At 39.1% G+C, this 14,885-nt stretch overlaps 5 protein-coding genes across 9 annotated transcripts; 2 read left to right on the top strand and 3 right to left on the bottom strand.

Annotated features, from left to right (window-relative positions):
* Positions 1-2,368: 2,368 nt before the first annotated feature.
* LOC115483479 (nuclear envelope phosphatase-regulatory subunit 1 homolog) lies at positions 2,369-3,369 on the bottom strand. The gene is made up of 2 exons (XM_030225633.1): positions 3,127-3,369; positions 2,369-3,055 (listed from the first exon to the last, which is right to left on the bottom strand). The coding sequence occupies exons 1-2, from the start codon at positions 3,218-3,220 to the stop codon at positions 2,760-2,762; spliced, it is 390 nt and encodes a 129-aa protein (XP_030081493.1). The 5' UTR covers positions 3,221-3,369; the 3' UTR covers positions 2,369-2,759.
* Positions 3,370-3,490: 121 nt separating this feature from the next.
* Positions 3,491-6,698, top strand: LOC115483471 (histone-lysine N-methyltransferase E(z)). Of its 2 annotated transcripts, XM_030225569.1 has the most exons (8): positions 3,491-3,674; positions 3,738-4,436; positions 4,492-4,652; positions 4,813-4,827; positions 5,141-5,238; positions 5,299-5,479; positions 5,595-6,161; positions 6,219-6,698. In XM_030225569.1, exons 1-8 carry the CDS (start codon positions 3,565-3,567, stop codon positions 6,626-6,628), a joined length of 2,241 nt encoding a protein of 746 aa, XP_030081429.1. In that variant the 5' UTR covers positions 3,491-3,564; the 3' UTR covers positions 6,629-6,698. The 2 variants fall into 2 exon arrangements, with proteins under 2 accessions (XP_030081429.1, XP_030081453.1); XM_030225593.1 differs by lacking the exon at positions 4,813-4,827 and having other exon boundaries at positions 3,492-3,674.
* Positions 6,676-10,216, bottom strand: LOC115483478 (chromosome transmission fidelity protein 8 homolog). The gene is made up of 3 exons (XM_030225623.1): positions 10,088-10,216; positions 7,068-7,191; positions 6,676-7,010 (listed from the first exon to the last, which is right to left on the bottom strand). The coding sequence occupies exons 1-3, from the start codon at positions 10,105-10,107 to the stop codon at positions 6,705-6,707; spliced, it is 450 nt and encodes a 149-aa protein (XP_030081483.1). The 5' UTR covers positions 10,108-10,216; the 3' UTR covers positions 6,676-6,704.
* Positions 7,273-9,976, bottom strand: LOC115483461 (general transcription and DNA repair factor IIH helicase subunit XPB). Its single transcript, XM_030225550.1, has 3 exons — positions 9,833-9,976; positions 7,939-9,779; positions 7,273-7,878 (listed from the first exon to the last, which is right to left on the bottom strand). Exons 1-3 carry the CDS (start codon positions 9,882-9,884, stop codon positions 7,336-7,338), a joined length of 2,436 nt encoding a protein of 811 aa, XP_030081410.1. The 5' UTR covers positions 9,885-9,976; the 3' UTR covers positions 7,273-7,335.
* Positions 10,217-10,337: 121 nt separating the features above from the next.
* On the top strand, positions 10,338-14,298 carry LOC115482743. Of its 4 annotated transcripts, none has more exons than XM_030225666.1 (3): positions 10,338-10,635; positions 10,691-10,774; positions 14,135-14,298. In XM_030225666.1, exons 1-3 carry the CDS (start codon positions 10,465-10,467, stop codon positions 14,192-14,194), a joined length of 315 nt encoding a protein of 104 aa, XP_030081526.1. In that variant the 5' UTR covers positions 10,338-10,464; the 3' UTR covers positions 14,195-14,298. The 4 variants fall into 4 exon arrangements, 3 of the variants coding, with proteins under 3 accessions (XP_030081526.1, XP_030081546.1, XP_030081553.1); XM_030225686.1 differs by lacking the exon at positions 14,135-14,298 and adding an exon at positions 10,848-10,882; XM_030225693.1 differs by lacking the exons at positions 10,338-10,635; positions 10,691-10,774 and adding exons at positions 13,773-13,910; positions 14,007-14,078.
* The last annotated feature ends 587 nt before the right edge of the window (positions 14,299-14,885 follow it).

A 14,885-nucleotide genomic window follows, 5' to 3' on the forward strand; every position in this document is an offset into this window, starting at 1 on the left:
TAGTCGAATCAAGTCCTTGGTCTTACCTGCCGACATGCTGAAAACAACACCAATGAGGAGTGCTAGCAGGAAGAATATTTTCATCATTGAGCTTGGATGGCGAACAACGAACTTCGATAAGCTCACAGTGGACTGCCGTCTATATTTATACTGGTTGTCCATGGTTATATAATTATTTCTTAATAAGATTTTACAACCAACATTTGGTATTACAAATCGCACTTCACTTAGTTACGGGCAGCTAAACAGATGCATTCATTAACAAGCCAGGTGAAAAATTGGTAATCAATATGTTCTGTTGGCAGCTCATTCGTGTAAACGGTTGTCAGGAAATACAGTGCAATAAGATTACTTTCATTATATATATATTATATGTATTAATTTATAGTAAATAGTGAATGGAGTCTATATATGCATATAAAATATATATTATTATTTATATACTCCTATCAGGGGAGCAGAAGATGCGCGATTTGCTTATGATATATTTTTATAATTTTAATTTTTCATACTTTTATTCAATATGAAAAATTTTTTTCTTTGTTTTTTTAATTGCTGTTTTTATTTTACTAGACAATAAACAAATTTGTTAACAATAATATTATACAACCAGATGGCTTGGGCTCCAATGAGATCAATCCATATATTTAGCGACTTTACATATTTATCTATTTCTAGAGCATTATCGTGGTTATGTAGTTTATTCATGTATCTTTTTGCATATAGTTGTATTTCTTCTTTAACAAGTGGAAGTTTAACATCTTTGTGGATATTATAATTAGTCACATACCAAGGTGCACATGTAATCATTCTGAGCGTCTTGTTCTGGTATCGCTGTATAATATATGAAATATGAAGTAAAACGCAGCGCATTGAAAACAGCATCCATCTCAGAAATTTCATTAATTTTTCTTGTGTTGGCATCTCATCGATAATATATTTTCAATAAACAGGTTCAATAAAAATGTCTTAGGGCTTATATTTTAGGCATAGATCACAAATCTCCAAATAAATTAATAATGTTTCAGATTTGCAGGCTTCAAATAAATTTTTACGATTGTGGCACGGTGTAATACCGTGGCCATAACTATATATATTTTGGATACAAATAAAATAGATATCTACAGTTGATCGTAAATATTTGGACAGGAATTTATTATTTACATATGGATATCAGTACATTTTTACCAGAATTCAAATGCAACCAAATGCTTAAAAATTAAATAAATAAAATAAAAATGAATTAAATTTAAGGAACGCTACTGGAAAGTAGTGAAGAATTCGCACTCGTTTAGACAATTTAAGAAAATACTGCTCAAGTCACAGACTGTACTTGAACTTATAAAACAATTATAATAGTTAGTAGTAGCCAGTGGCCTACAATTCTATTAGAAACTTATAATAATAGTTATTATATATCTATAAGGAATATATCGAAGAAATAATATCAGAGACGTAAACCTGTGAAGATCCGCGCTAAGCAGAGCGGAGTAGTAATTAAAAAGTATATTTATATGGATTTTCAAAATATTGCTTCTTTATTAATATATTTAATTATAATACGTGGCGGTAATGTGGAACACCATTGCGATATAGCGACCATAGCCACTGATGCACTACATCAGCCGCAACATGCTAGGTTTTTGTTGTCTGGCTCGGCGGCTAAGCTGCGCACAAACTTGTGATGATGGTCATGTCCTGTGCCCTCTGGGTGTTCATGGGAGTGAGCTATAATTTAGTTAGTGGAATATTAAAAATTTCAGCTTATATGCATTTTTTTAGTCTTACCTGCAGACAAGCTGAATACAATGCCCAGCACGAGCAAAGCCAGAAAGAAAATCTTCATCTTGAATGGTGGTCGAGTGGCAAATGTAGTGCAATCGTATTGACGGGCTTTCATTTATAGTAGAGATTTACCTTACACCTAGAAACATATATGTTTTAATTTATTTCGAACAGGTGAAACTGTAATTAGTACACGGAAATACCCGCCTCATAACAAACGAACCGCTGCTTATAAGCAATCAGCATATAATAAATATATATGGATGTATATTATTTGTTTATTTATATACATATAATACATATGTATATATATATATATATATATATATATATATATATATATATATATATATATATATATATATATATATATATATATATATATATATATATATATAAATATATAAATATATTTTGGCTTGTCTTTAATATTTAATTGAAAAACGCACTTCAAGCGAATTTTAAATAAATTTAAAAATTTATTAATTGCATAAAAACTATATCATCCTTTACATATATGAGCGCATATTGTTGAGCAAAGGACCTTAAATCAATTACATTAATTAAAATTTGTTCTATTTGAGTTTTTAGGCAAAAATCGTGTCAACAAAAGGATCTCTTTCCCAAAGCCATATAAAGATAAACTTCATTATAAGACTATCAGATAATTTATGTAAATAAAATTGGCCTGTGAGCTGAGCTACAATTTATCATATTGTTAATTTGGTTGTGTGATCCATAAATTATTAATTATATTTGTTTCTCTGCTAAACATTGCCAGCATTGACATTGTACAAGTGGAACCAATCAAAAGTGTGTAATTTTGTGATTAGATTAGATAAGATTATATTGGGATTTTATGCATTAAACTAAGGTTTCGGATGCAAATATACGATCAGCGTGGAAGTGTGCATCATAGTTAGGTTATAAATGGACATGGGCAAGGCAAATTAAAAGATTGTATCTAGAAGCCTTCATGTACATCCATTGTTATTACTCTGTCGAGGCTTTAATATTAATTTTCCAGTATGCGGCTCTAGGTCCAGGGCAAAATCTGTTAGCACTGTCCGCGTACGCGACGTGATTATCTGTGGTGCCACAACCAACTTCTGTATGCCAAAAATGAAGAGGAATATTAATGTGATTGTGGCCACTGTGAAGATGGGGTGTATCCATAGAGATTCAGTTAGCGGCACAACGGTCGTGCGCGGATCTTTCAGCCAATACCATGCGCTGATTGCTGTGCATACGGATAATGCAGATAGTATGACTGTAATATGAAATAAAAGCGATTATTTATGTGTTTCCGTCCGGCTTAATGCGAAAAACTTTGTTTCTTACTGCGCCAACGGAACGTGGGTGGTCTGTATGATGAAACCACTTCGGTTAGTCGCCGCTCGAATGCCTTTAAGTCTTCGCAAGCTGATGGTTCCATCGCGCCAATTTCCTCGATGCTCGTGGCTGCCTTGATGTGTTTGAAATTGTCCAGCTTATTTGTGTAATTTTTCCTTATTTTGATAAGATTTCACATTTAATTTGTTATTGTGTTGAATTTCCTCTTAAATAATGCCAAATATAAATACCGAAAAAAATACAATATACTAAAGAAAACTTCGAAATCTCTTAAAGTTGGTGTGGTGTAAACAACGAGCAGCTGATTAAATGATTGTTCTTCCCACCACTGTTTCTACCATATTCCAACACTTTTTTAAATTAACTACATTACCAAACACTGCAAAAGTCCGCCATAAATAGTTGCTGCAAAAATTTTTATCAAATATGAGTAGCAAAGAATGGAAACGCGTGGTCAAGTTGGAATATATGAAAATACGTCAGCAAAAGCGATATAAACGTGCTGATGAAATCAAAGAAGCATGGATCAAAAACTGGTAAATTAGCTATACAGAGACACTGTATCACTCGGCGTCTATTTACTATGTTCGTCTACTTAGGGATGAGCACAATCATAATGTGCAGGATTTATATTGCGACTCAAAGGTATGGCAGGCAAAGCCATACGATCCACCACACGTTGACTGCGTTAAGCGTGCTGAGGTTACTAGCTACAATGGTCCCAACAGCGGTCCTCAACGTGTCCCCATTTGCGTGATCAACGCCGTCACGCCTATTCCCACAATGTACACATGGGCGCCCACACAGCAGAATTTTATGGTCGAGGATGAGACTGTGCTGCATAACATTCCGTATATGGGTGACGAAGTGCTCGACAAGGATGGAAAGTTCATAGAGGAACTGATCAAGAACTATGATGGCAAAGTCCATGGCGACAAAGATCCATCTTTTATGGACGATGCCATATTTGTAGAATTAGTGCATGCGCTGATGCGCTCGCACAGTAAGGACTTGGAGGAAACTGCGGCAAGTCCGTCTGTTAAAACAGAGACTATAACAACATCAAAACTTAAAGAGGAAGAGGAGAAAAATGCGACCCCGGCAATAGTAGAGCCAACAATAGAAGCATCTTCAACTATAGAAGATGATAAAGAGGAATCGTCCAATACAGATGTGGCAGATACAAAGTGCAAAGTAGAGAAAGTTAAAGAGAAACTACCGTTTCCAGCACCAATCATATTTCAAGCAATCAGCGCCAACTTTCCAGATAAGGGCACTGCTCAGGAACTGAAGGAAAAGTGTGTTTGGTTTTATATTACGAAAATTATATGCTAAACGTATTTCCTCATATAGGTACATTGAGCTCACCGAGCATCAAGATCCAGAGCGTCCCCAGGAGTGCACACCCAACATCGATGGCACTAAGGCGGAGAGTGTGTCCCGTGAACGTACTATGCACTCGTTCCATACGCTGTTCTGCCGACGTTGTTTTAAATATGACTGCTTCCTTCATCGTAAGTGAAATCTTTGTGTGTTACCTCCAGTTGGGTTACTCTTAATAACGTTTTGTTTTTGCTTTTTCTCTTTATTTGGAAAACAAACAAAAATTGTTGCAAAACATTTCTTTTGTCTAAAAACTCTTAAATTTTGTTAAAATAAATAACTGCAATTTAGGTCACCATGTACAGGGTGAGTCGTTGTTGTAGTTGTTGTTCTCGATAACCACACGCACACACACTCATGCCGCCTAGGCCAAAAAGTCGCCTTGCTCCACATCATCATCAATCTTTCCTATATATATATATTTTATGTCTGTGGAAATCGGCAGAAATTGTCTTGTGTCAAAATGTTCTTGGTGTTTCTCGCCTCATTTCGTGCGGCTTTTGCATCCCTCGTTAAGTAACGTATCTGATTCATGCTCTAACCCCGAATGTCTCATAGTCATGACTTTGCTGTTATCCGTACCCATTTGTGCTCAAAATGTTTCAATTTCGATTCACAGGTTTGCAGGGACATGCTGGTCCAAATCTACAAAAGCGTCGCTATCCAGAATTAAAGACCTTCGCGGACCCATGTAGCAACTCTTGTTATATGTTAATAGTAAGTTCCACATTTAATTAATGTAAATATTTTGGGTGCTCATCATTGTTTTGCTGATAGGATGGGATGAAGGAGAAGCTGGCAGCTGATAGTAAGACGCCGCCCATAGATTCTTGTAACGAAGCCAGCTCTGAGGACAGCAATGACAGCAATAGCCAGTTTAGCAACAAGGACTTCAACCCCGAGAATGGGAAGGATAATAGCATAGCTGTCAATAGTGCAGAAATTAACTCCATAATGGGTAAATTTGCTTATACATGCAGAAAGGCAAAGAGGCTCGGAAATGGCTTCGGCCAACGGGAAATGATGTGCCTTAAAGAAAAGTACTTTCCGAACTAAAATAATTTCTGTTGTAGCTGGAATGATGAACATAACCAGCACGCAGTGTGTTTGGACTGGTGCCGACCAAGCGCTCTTTAGAGTACTGCACAAGGTGTACCTAAAGAATTATTGTGCCGTTGCACATAATATGCTTACGAAGACTTGTCGGCAGGTTTATGAGTTTGCGCAGAAAGAGGCAGCCGAGTTTAGCTTTGAGGATCTACGTCAAGACTTTACTCCGCCCCGAAAGAAGAAGAAGAAGCAGCGATTGTGGTCCCTACATTGCCGCAAGATACAGCTGAAGAAGGACTCATCGTCCAATCATGTGTACAACTACACACCTTGCGATCACGCCGGTCCTTGCGACATGAACTGTTCCTGCATTCAAACGCAGAACTTTTGCGAGAAGTTTTGCAACTGCAGCAGTGACTGCCAGAATCGTTTTCCAGGCTGTCGTTGCAAGGCTCAGTGCAATACCAAGCAATGTCCTTGCTATTTGGCGGTGCGCGAATGCGATCCAGACTTGTGTCAGGCTTGCGGAGCCGATCAATTTAAGCTGACCAAAATCACCTGCAAAAATGTTTGCGTGCAGCGTGGATTGCGTAAGTAACACGTATTTGTAGTACTATGAAGATTTTGTCTAATCGTTTTCTTTGCAGACAAGCATTTGCTAATGGCACCCTCGGATATAGCCGGATGGGGCATTTTCCTTAAAGAGGGCGCACAGAAAAATGAATTCATATCAGAATATTGCGGCGAGATAATCTCGCAGGATGAGGCCGACCGTCGTGGCAAAGTATATGACAAGTACATGTGCTCATTTTTGTTCAATTTGAACAATGATTTCGTTGTGGATGCCACACGAAAAGGCAACAAAATTCGGTTCGCCAACCATTCGATTAATCCCAATTGCTATGCCAAGGTCATGATGGTCACAGGGGATCATCGTATCGGAATCTTTGCCAAGCGCGCCATACAACCTGGCGAGGAACTGTTCTTTGACTACAGATACGGGCCAACTGAGCAGCTCAAATTTGTGGGCATCGAGCGGGAAATGGAAATAGTTTAATATGCTTACAAACAATTATATTCTTCAAAGCTTATCTATTCAACTAAATACAAAGTGACTCAAAAATATCGAACAATTAAACGGTTTTTGCCACATTGGCTATAATTGGTTTCGGTCGGGACTTAAAAATTAGTTTCTTCGAGCAAATAGCCCGCACGGTGTATTCGGTTCGCTGGCGACTCTTGTGCTCCAGTGCTACTGTATCATCCAGCAGTGTTCGCTCGGCTCCTTCGGTGACATTCATGGTGCTTGCTTCTAGCATTGCATCAGTCGTATTGAGTAATTGATGTCCTTCGTTAGTTTTCGATTTCTCCAGCACTGCAAACGGTTTTTCCAGCTTCTGCTCGCGTCCTTGTAATATGTGATGACCTATTATTAGTATCTGAAAGCAGTAATGCTGCATATCTATTAAGGACTTTTATTAGCTAGCTCTACTTACGGGCTGTCCATATTTGTTGTAGTACAGATCACCTATAAACTGATCGTTCATGCTTTGATTGCTACGCACCTCCAGATCACCTTGCAGTTCGATGATGGCCCACTCACCACTGCCAGCGTTGTGACTAAAATAAAGAAGCAGACATTACACTATGATTCACACCAATATAAGAGTCTGGGACATTTATAGTACATAACTAAGGGTTTACAGAAAAACAACATTATACGGCTGAGATACATTTATTCTGTTGTGCACAGTCAATTATCAATTATCCTCTAAATTTCTTAAACAATGGATGTACGCTGCCAACATTCTTGCGCCGATGCTCATAGTAGATGGCATCATCACCTCCTGACATTGAACTGAGGCCACCCATACGTTTCGTGGTGCTAGAACCACCTGGACGATAGCCTGGCTCGCCTGGTACTTTCTCATCCTCACAGTCCAAATCAGAAGCAGACAACACCAACTGTAAAAGCTGACCCTGTTCCTCCTGTGTTCCATACATAAGATCAGTTTCGGTGTCCATGCCTTTAAGATGTGTGATGACTTTATAGCTATAGCCCTGATTCACCAGGAACCGCTGGCGCTTTCGTGAATAGCTCATTTCCATTGTATCCTGTGAGACTAGGGTGTAGAAGAATGCATTATATTCCTCGGCAATAGCTCCCTTTTTGGCACGCAGAATACGACCCAAACGTTGTGCTTCCTGACGACGTGAACCGCCATGCGATGAAATCTGAATGAGCACATTCGCCTCGGGCAGATCAAAACTAGTATCGGCCACCTTTGACACGAAAATCGTGTTGACCTATGGCAAAATATAGTGTTAATGAGTATGTTGTTCGATTAGGAAGCAATATTCTCATACCTTGGCATTAAACTTGAAATTCTGTAGAATTTGTATACGTTCATTCTGAGATGTGGGGCCATAGATGAATGGTTTGTTCATCTTGATGGCATAGTGCTTCAAGGCGAACACATTGTCAGAAAAGACAATCGTCTTATCGCCACGTTTCTCGTGGTATTTAATAAGGAATTGACAGCTGCGGAACTTGGAAGGATTCATTACATAGAGCAGCATTTTCTTGGACGTTTTGGTGGTTAGATACTCGCGATAGAACTCCGGCGACATGGGACACCACACTTCGGCACACTGTACACGTGCTATATATCCCTTCTTTTGTAGTTCCAGCCAGTTAGCTTCGTACAGCTTGGGACCAATTAGGAAATTCAGATCTGCAATTTTGTCGTCCTCACGTAATAGCGTGGCTGTCAAGCCAAGCTTGCAGTGGGACTGCACAATGGTCAGGACACGACGAAACATCTTTGCGGGTATGGTGTGCACCTCATCCAATACCATGATACCCCATTCCTGCTCTTGTAGCCAGCGCATCGTTTGTTCCGCCTCCCATGATCGCTTTTGTGTGTGCGTAATCATAGAGTATGTGGTAACCAGTATTCCACAGCCCATGGGCTTATCCTTTGCCTCCGAGGTAAAGCGACAAATCATACTGTCGTCTGCTGTGGACCACATTTTAAACTGCTGCTTCCACTGTTCCACTGAAACACCGCTGTTGCACAGCACCAAGGCGCGCTTACGGACAGTACAACAGGCGGTGACACCCACCAAGGACTTTCCAGCGCCGCACGGTAGCACAATTACGCCAGAGCGTGCTCGCCCATTGCCAAACATTTTACGCAAGCTCTTTTCTTGGTAGGGACGCAGCACCGCTGCCGGTTTGAGGTCAATGTTAATATCGGGATTGTTCGTATCATTACGAAAATCATACTCTGCTAGTAGGGGATGCTCGATTTCGATGCACCGCTTTTGTATAAGCTCAATTTTTTCCTGAGCCACCTCAAAGGATACTGTTTTAAGATTGGCTTCGTCTTCGTCCTCTTCTTCTTTGTCTATCTTTTCGTAGAAGTCTGTAATGTCATCAGGAACTGCTACCGCTGCAGCTCCACCCTCCCCGGTGGCACCTGCTGCAGCTGTTGTCCCTCCTGCTGCAGAAGTGCTAGCCGAATCTTCTGCTGGATTATCAACCCCCGTTGGCAGCTTGGTACCGAACTGTGTGATGGCTTTGCTATCCACTGTGCCCTGTATAAAGCCTTCGCCTTCGTTGCGTATGAGTCGGCACTTCTGAATGACCGGATCCTTAAGCAACTTTTGAAGCACCTCTGGATGTGGCGACTCAATAAAGTATTTGTTATGCTTTAGAACAAGCTTTACTTTTCCATACGACAATGTACAGAGACGTATAAACTCTAATATGCCCTCAGGAATGGTGGTTTTGCTCAAGCGCTTTAGATACTCCACAATGTCGTGTGTTTGCAGTCCTACAGATACAGCTGCATACAAGCTGTATGCTGTTAACTTGTACTCATGTATGTGCTCAGGCCGGCAGACTGGCTCCGAAATAGCAATAAGAAAGTCATGGGCATGTTTGTAGACCGGCGAAAATGATTCAAGGAACACGTGCCCATTCGGTGCCACCCACAAAGGGCGATTAGCGTGATCAGGACGCAATTGCATCTGAGTACGGTAGTCTTTGGCACCGTATTCGTCTGTGTTGGTGTTCTCATCGTTGGTTTCTGCGTTTTTGGACGCGGCGCCCGGCACGCCGTCCGACTCGCTGGCATAGTCCTGGCTGTCATTGTCATCCACCAGTTGGGTGTAAGCCTCATCTTCAGCGCGACGCTTCTTAGCTGTGAACTCGTATCAGTTTTACCGGATACTACAATTGTTTTTGCGTTCTTACCAAATTTATCGCTTGAGCCCCGATCCTTTTTAGACTTTTTTGGTGGCCCCATTGTGAAATTGTTGCTCAGTGAAACTTTGTTTCACATATGAAACAGCTGTTTCCAGTGTTGCAAAGTTAAAAAAAGAAGCGAAAAAAGGCGCGAGAATTTACAAGAACTGGCAACTTTGCTATATGAGCCATGTAAATTATTTTTATCAATTTTAAAACTATATTTATGGATGAAATAATCTTATATTATATTATATTACTTACGTTTTTACGATGATAGGCATATTTGTTTACTTATAAATTAGTTTCAGAAGTTCAATCGTATAATAACTTAAGACCAATTAATTGACCAGTGTGAAACAACCGTACCGTGGCTTATACCATTGCAACTAACATTCTAAGCCTTGCCACATCGGTAAACAAACAGCTGGCTATGTTATGTTAACAGATGTACAGTGAACTTTTACGATTCTGCTTAACGAAAGAAATGCTATTTTTCATTATTTTACAACCATTGAGCGGTATCTCGAACCTTAAATATTTTTTTATAGTATTTATTTATGAAAACTCAATTAATGTGCTCCGCCACATCACTCACATATATGAAATATATCAAAAGTTCCACTACTTAACTCTGAAGTATGGTCGCTGAAAAGCATAAAAAGAAAACAAATAACAATACAAACGAAAATTCAAGACTAACGGATTTCATTCAAAGAAACTTACGGCAAATATGTGTCGTCATTGCCATATGCGATTTTTGTCATGCGATTTTCTTTGTGGTCAATGCGACAATTTTCTTGGTCACGAGGGTAAGTCAGATATTTGAATAAACTGATAAGGCCGTTAAAAGCTATTATTTAACAGTTCAATATATACTCCTCATTGGCGGTTGTGGGAACTGTATTTTGGGTGCTAATAGTGGTGCTATTAATTGTTGGTCTCTGGAAGGTAAGTAAAATAATTTGATATTTTAATTAAATGTCTACAAAATATATCCTTATAAAGCGGCGTCCTATATTAGTTAAAATATGGCTGATCTTCTCAATAATTGGTTTTATTGTGGATATAGGATTTTCAATCTGGATCATCGTGTCTGCTATAACAGTTGATTGGGTTCACTTAAAAGAGTTTTTCATCATATTTGTGGGAATTTGTGCGTGAGACTTTGACTTAGATTATAATTTTGGGATTCAAAATATATTTTCTTATTTTCAGTTATCGAGAGCATATGTATAAGTTAACACATAACATTTAATATAGGGTATTTCATAAGTTTATAACCAACCCTCGCTATCGCGTGTTTCGTAAGTTAAGAAACAGCCCTCGCAATTGCGACACTGCATACTTTGTATCAGCGCGCTATAACTGCAATGGTCAGCGGCGGTAACCAGATACTTTTGTTTACTGCAAGAGTTTCCGTTATTGCCTAAGATTGCTGAGTCGGCTTGCCGACCATGACATTGTGGTGTGATGCGAGTTTTGGCTTAGCTTAAGTGAAATATTCTATGTAGCTAAAAATCAGTTTTGCATTGAAGTTTGAAGAATAAACCCGCACTACTCCGGCACACCGCCGTAATCAAATTGTTATATTTCTGATCATTGCTGAGCCACAAGGCCAGTTAATAGAAAAGGGGGTGAAGTCAAACCCTCCAACATAATCATCATAAGAAGATTATAATTACCCGATCAACGCTGGACCTGCCACCGACGCCTAGCTCATAGCTGGACCAGCAACTTATTGATTAAGACTATAAATACCCGATCAACGCTGGACCTGCCACCGACGCCTAGTTCATCGCTGGACCAGCAACATATTAATTGGCGCCCAACGTAAAAAAAAAAAAAAAAAAAAAAAAAAAAAAAAATTTTTTTTTTTTTTTGGAATTTAAATCATATTAAACAAGCTTGCAGAAAAATTACGATTTATCCTGTCATTCACAAGAATTTCATATTGCGATTGCCTGACAACGTCATAGCCGAATGCGATGGAAAAACCCACACACTGCAGAGTTGCACCGCTTCACCTGGAGCCACCTTTTGTCGTCTGGCATTAGAGAGTTCATGTGCCAAAGAGCTCCATGCAGGTGGCACGGCACACTGTGAAATCCAGCCGAGCAACCTGGAAATAATCACCCACGTAGATGATGGAATCATCATTCTTAACGACGGGTCCGCAAGGATCCAGGTGGATAACGGCACTGAAATCCAAGTACACGGCACGCATCTCATTACGTTCGGGGACCGAGTCGCGATCAACGGGACTCTGTTTTACAACCACAACAACGTACGCAATAGAGTCCCGGGCATTGCCAACTCTCCCTTGCTGAACATCACTGCCAGCCAAGATGTCCTCAGCCTCCCTTATCTTCATCGTTTAAATGAACGTAATTTGGAGGAGATACAGCAATTCAAGAAAGACGCCGGAACTGATCAAGCTTATCGTGTGGCATTCATCATTGGAGGTATATGCTGTGCTTTAATCTGCATTGGCCTCACCCTTTGGCGGTTCATCGACGCAAGGAAGTCTGCGAAGCAATTACGAGAAGTCGTCGCCGGAATTGGGTCGGCCGAGGGCGGCCTTACACTTGAAGGGGGAGTAGTTAACACATAACATTTAATATAGGGTATTTCATAAGTTTATAACCAACCCTCGCTATCGCGTGTTTCGTAAGTTAAGAAACAGCCCTCGCAATTGCGACACTGCATACTTTGTATCAGCGCGCTATAACTGCAATGGTCAGCGGCGGTAACCAGATACTTTTGTTTACTGCAAGAGTTTCCGTTATTGCCTAAGATTGCTGAGTCGGCTTGCCGACCATGACATTGTGGTGTGATGCGAGTTTTGGCTTAGCTTAAGTGAAATATTCTATGTAGCTAAAAATCAGTTTTGCATTGAAGTTTGAAGAATAAACCCGCACTACTCCGGCACACCGCCGTAATCAAATTGTTATATTTCTGATCATTGCTGAGCCACAAGGCCAGTTAATAGAAAAGGGGGTGAAGTCAAACCCTCCAACATAATCATCATAAGAAGATTATAATTACCCGATCAACGCTGGACCTGCCACCGACGCCTAGCTCATAGCTGGACCAGCAACTTATTGATTAAGACTATAAATACCCGATCAACGCTGGACCTGCCACCGACGCCTAGTTCATCGCTGGACCAGCAACATATTAATTTATATATCTAGTATATAAGTACTATTTAGGTATGGATCCATATCAGCAGAAAACAACAAAGAAAAAACGAGATGAAAAAGCGTGTAAAGGTACAATAAAAGTGTATTACTCCAACCTATTAAGATATAAAAATATATGTATGCAATATATTAACGATTTATAGAGAGCCAGAAAAAATCCAAAAAGACCCATAAGAGACCAGATAAAAAGGCAAAGAAACCGGAAAAGAAGAAATCTAAAAAAAATAATCCGTTTTTCTTATAAGATTCTGTGACATAATCACAAACAAATATTATATATATAAATATATAGTAGGCCTTATGACCTGCTCTCATGAAATATATTTTATAAATATGTTCCGAAACATATGTTTTTAAATAAGTAGATTTTCGGTTCTTAATATGGAAGACCAACAATCTGAGAATAATCCATATGGCTATGATTTTAATCCGTTTGGTATAAATATACTGCAAATTTGTTACTTAATTGCTATGTTCGATTTGGGTCAGTCTCTATACTTTTTGGTCCAGTCGACCAGGGTTTTGATTTCGAATGTCAGTGCAATAGAAATTGGTCTGCTCTGTATTAACTGACATCTATTTGTAGATGCAGGTAGATATTTATTCACTAGTTGCAATTCTAGGCTCGTTATTTTGGATTCTGATGGTTATCGCGCTTTTAGTGGGTCTATGGAGGGTAATTTGTAAAAATTTATTTCTTCAAATTTTGATACGCACTCTTAATAATTCTAGATGCGTTTTCAACTCATAGTCTGTTGGCTGATATTTTCGATCGTTGGATTTATATTTGATATATTCTATTTCATTTGGACGATTTCGACTTCCCTGTATGTCGAGTGGCCTCAAGTTATGCAGTTCACTCTTTTATATTTCGGCATAGGGTAAATGAAAGCGAATTTTTATTTGTGACTGTACATTCCAGTTGAATTCTTGTGCTTTTTAGTTATTGAATGGGTATGCATTTATATTGTCTACAGATATTGTGTAAGTATCGTTAATATTCCTGCACACGCGGAAGCCAACATTGATAGAATCGCAGAGAAACCCAGGTCGTAAATGTATTAACTTACCATAATTCAATAATAAATAATCTGTTTTTGCACAGCTACTATCGTCGAGAGCGAAGAAGGAGCAGGAAGGACAAGTTAGAAAATGCAAGAAATGAAGACACTGCGCATCAACGTGAGCAGCGATTAGAGGAGGTGGCGGTACGATAAACTGAAACAATCAGAAATTAAGTAAAATACTATTGACGGGCTTCGCTGTATTTGAACAATGCATATATAACTTCTTTGTAAAATATACATATGTATTCAGATGGAAATAAAATGCCTCCCATTCATTGGCTCTTTAAGATCATTTCAATTTACTGCCTAGCCGAGTGCCTAGTGCCAAAATCAATTCGAATCTGCCAGCACAAACAATAATAATAATTGAGTTTGATAGTTGCCTTTTTATTTCTTTCTTTTTCTTTTTCCTCTTTGAGCAGTGTCTATCACGAGACTCCGTCACGAAGGAGTCACGTTGTCAATGGGGCAAAATCTAATCTCAGAACGGCCAAGAGGCGGCAGCTGACAAAACAAATGCCGTAAATGAAAGATGGCCAGAAGACTTGTCGCACATCAGCACAATGAATGCACAGAGGACGAAATCTAAAGAAACTGGTCATTATATGTGTAAGATTATTGGATATGCAGGCCATTATGTGCTTTGCCTCTGATGCTGCCACATTTCTATTTTGTATAATCCAAGCAAGTAATTTTGTTTGGTCAAATTTGTATATAGCTATTTTTCAATCAATTTATAAGCATTCTCATAGTTAAGTCATTTTTTTTATTGAATTGTTATATATATAT

Source organism: Drosophila hydei, unplaced genomic scaffold (assembly GCF_003285905.1).
Source record: "Drosophila hydei strain 15085-1641.00,03,60 unplaced genomic scaffold, DhydRS2 tig00000001-arrow-pilon, whole genome shotgun sequence".
NCBI classification, from domain to species: domain Eukaryota; kingdom Metazoa; phylum Arthropoda; class Insecta; order Diptera; family Drosophilidae; genus Drosophila; species Drosophila hydei.

Bases quoted from the DNA above. Each gene is read 5' to 3' on its own strand.
- LOC115483471 (XM_030225569.1), top strand. From the start codon at position 3,565: ATGAGTAGCAAAGAATGGAAACGCGTGGTCAAGTTGGAATATATGAAA. The intron at 4,437-4,491 runs GTGTGTTTGGTT...TTCCTCATATAG, and splicing joins GCTCAGGAACTGAAGGAAAA to GTACATTGAGCTCACCGAGC. The intron at 5,480-5,594 runs GTAAATTTGCTT...TTTCTGTTGTAG, and splicing joins AGAAATTAACTCCATAATGG to CTGGAATGATGAACATAACC.
- LOC115483461 (XM_030225550.1), bottom strand. From the start codon at position 9,884: ATGGGGCCACCAAAAAAGTCTAAAAAGGATCGGGGCTCAAGCGATAAA. The intron at 9,780-9,832 runs GTAAGAACGCAA...ACGAGTTCACAG, and splicing joins GGGCTCAAGCGATAAATTTG to CTAAGAAGCGTCGCGCTGAA. The intron at 7,879-7,938 runs GTATGAGAATAT...ATTTTGCCATAG, and splicing joins ATTTCAAGTTTAATGCCAAG to GTCAACACGATTTTCGTGTC.
- LOC115483478 (XM_030225623.1), bottom strand. From the start codon at position 10,107: ATGCCTATCATCGTAAAAAC. The intron at 7,192-10,087 runs GTAAGTAATATA...TCTTTATTTTAG, and splicing joins ATGCCTATCATCGTAAAAAC to TCACAACGCTGGCAGTGGTG. The intron at 7,011-7,067 runs GTAAGTAGAGCT...TACTGCTTTCAG, and splicing joins ACAACAAATATGGACAGCCC to ATACTAATAATAGGTCATCA.
- LOC115482743 (XM_030225666.1), top strand. From the start codon at position 10,465: ATGGTCGCTGAAAAGCATAAAAAGAAAACAAATAACAATACAAACGAA. The intron at 10,636-10,690 runs GTAAGTCAGATA...ATTATTTAACAG, and splicing joins CAATTTTCTTGGTCACGAGG to TTCAATATATACTCCTCATT. The intron at 10,775-14,134 runs GTAAGTAAAATA...GTTTTTGCACAG, and splicing joins TAATTGTTGGTCTCTGGAAG to CTACTATCGTCGAGAGCGAA.
- LOC115483479 (XM_030225633.1), bottom strand. From the start codon at position 3,220: ATGGAACCATCAGCTTGCGAAGACTTAAAGGCATTCGAGCGGCGACTA. The intron at 3,056-3,126 runs GTAAGAAACAAA...TTCATATTACAG, and splicing joins ACCCACGTTCCGTTGGCGCA to TCATACTATCTGCATTATCC.